This window comes from Elephantulus edwardii, unplaced genomic scaffold (assembly GCF_000299155.1).
Source record: "Elephantulus edwardii isolate Elephantulus edwardi_28Jun2011 unplaced genomic scaffold, EleEdw1.0 scaffold00063, whole genome shotgun sequence".
NCBI lineage: Eukaryota > Metazoa > Chordata > Mammalia > Macroscelidea > Macroscelididae > Elephantulus > Elephantulus edwardii.
In genome coordinates, this window is record NW_006399813.1 from 14,729,009 (window position 1) to 14,730,761 (window position 1,753).

General features: G+C 40.4%; 1 protein-coding gene across 1 annotated transcript in view; it reads left to right on the forward strand.

The window, feature by feature from the left end:
• The window catches only part of TRAF5 (TNF receptor-associated factor 5), a 42,969-nt gene extending 41,751 nt beyond the window's left edge, over window positions 1-1,218 (forward strand). Inside the window, exon 10 of the mRNA XM_006887959.1 lies at window positions 641-1,218. Coding sequence (XP_006888021.1) covers window positions 641-1,218 — 578 coding nt within the window. The remainder of the gene's footprint in view (window positions 1-640) is intronic.
• Window positions 1,219-1,753: the final 535 nt, after the last annotated feature.

Below are 1,753 nucleotides of genomic sequence, written 5' to 3' on the forward strand. Positions count from 1 at the left end.
CAATCTCCCGTGCAATTAACTGCCTCTGCAAACCCCCTGGAGGGTCAGCTATGGGTTGGATCCGACTCAACAGTACTCAACAACAATAACAACAATTTATGATATAGAACAAAGTGTGCATGACTGATTGAATGAAAAATTAATATGATTTGTAAATTTTCATTCTATTTTTTTTTTTAAAAAATAGATTCAGTGAGGAAATAAGCTTGCCATACAAACACATGCTGCTTGAATGTCAACCTTTAATTATACACATTGGAATTTTCTTAGTTCTATTATTAGAAACAGGAGTGGCATCCACTTCCTAAACAACATGCCTCTGGAAGCTCTATGAACTTTGAGAAATGACGATATTGATAAAAAGGCTTCAGGTCTTTCGTTCATAGAGTCTCAATGAGTTGTGCTCAACCCAGTGGCAATGAAGAACAACAACAGTGACATATTTATCAAGACATGAGGTTCATGGAGTTAATATTATAAACTTAAATGGTTCATTTGTTAACTCTGGCTTCAGCTGCTCTTGAGGGTGTGAGAACTGTAGGTAATAAAATTCTGCTTTGGGTAAATTCTAATAAAGTTAATACATAGGCCTGTGGAAAATCTTTCAGTTTTGTTTTGTTTTGTTTTCCTTTCTTTGCAGTGGTTCTGGAAGGCCAGACTAACAAACATGATGCCCACATTAATATTCATAAAGCCCAGCTGAATAAAAACGAAGAGAGATTTAAACTGCTGGAGGGTGCCTGCTATAATGGAAAGCTCATCTGGAAGGTGACAGACTATAAGGTGAAGAAGAGGGAGGCGGTGGATGGGCACACAGTCTCCATCTTCAGCCATCCCTTCTACACCAGCCGATGTGGCTACCGGCTCTGCGCTAGAGCTTACCTGAATGGGGACGGGTCCGGGAAGGGGACACACTTGTCCCTGTACTTTGTGGTGATGCGAGGAGAGTTTGACTCACTGTTGCAGTGGCCATTCAGACAGAGAGTGACTCTGATGCTTTTGGACCAAAGCGGCAAAAAGAACCACATTATAGAGACCTTCAGGGCTGACCCCAATAGCAGCAGCTTCAAAAGACCTGATGGGGAGATGAACATCGCATCTGGCTGTCCCCGCTTTGTGGCTCATTCCATACTGGAGAGCACCAAGAACACCTACATTAAAGATGACACCCTCTTCCTGAAAGTGGCTGTGGATTTAACTGACCTAGAGGACCTCTAATCATTGTTCTTGGGCCAGAGGAGGACTGCCTGTGTCCCATGGTGGGAAGTGTCTTTGAATATTGTGTTACTTCGATCTAGACTCAATACACATACGTATTTTACTTTTTGCCACTAATGTTTGAAGGTGGTTTAAAGCTCCTGAAGACCTTTCTACCATTCACTCCATCCCAGACTGAAAGCACTGAGAATATCCTCCATTATTTATAGCTTCATATCTTTTTAAACTGAGGCTAAGTTTCTGGAAAACAACATCTGGGGCTTATCTCATTCACTGGTGCTTAACCTGACATCTCAGGGGAAATATTGATAATATTGAATGTTATGGAGGAGATTGACATGGCAGAATTCCATATAGAAAATGTTTTGATATTTTCCTAGTTGGCCTAGTGATTCTTCTGAACCTGCAAAAACAATCTTTCAGGGGAAGTAGGTGATGCAAAAATAAAATATAAAAAGTCAGGATCTTGGTTTTTTTCCATTAAGTACTACACTTCTGGAAATGCCTATATATCTAAAATGTTGTTGTTGTTGTT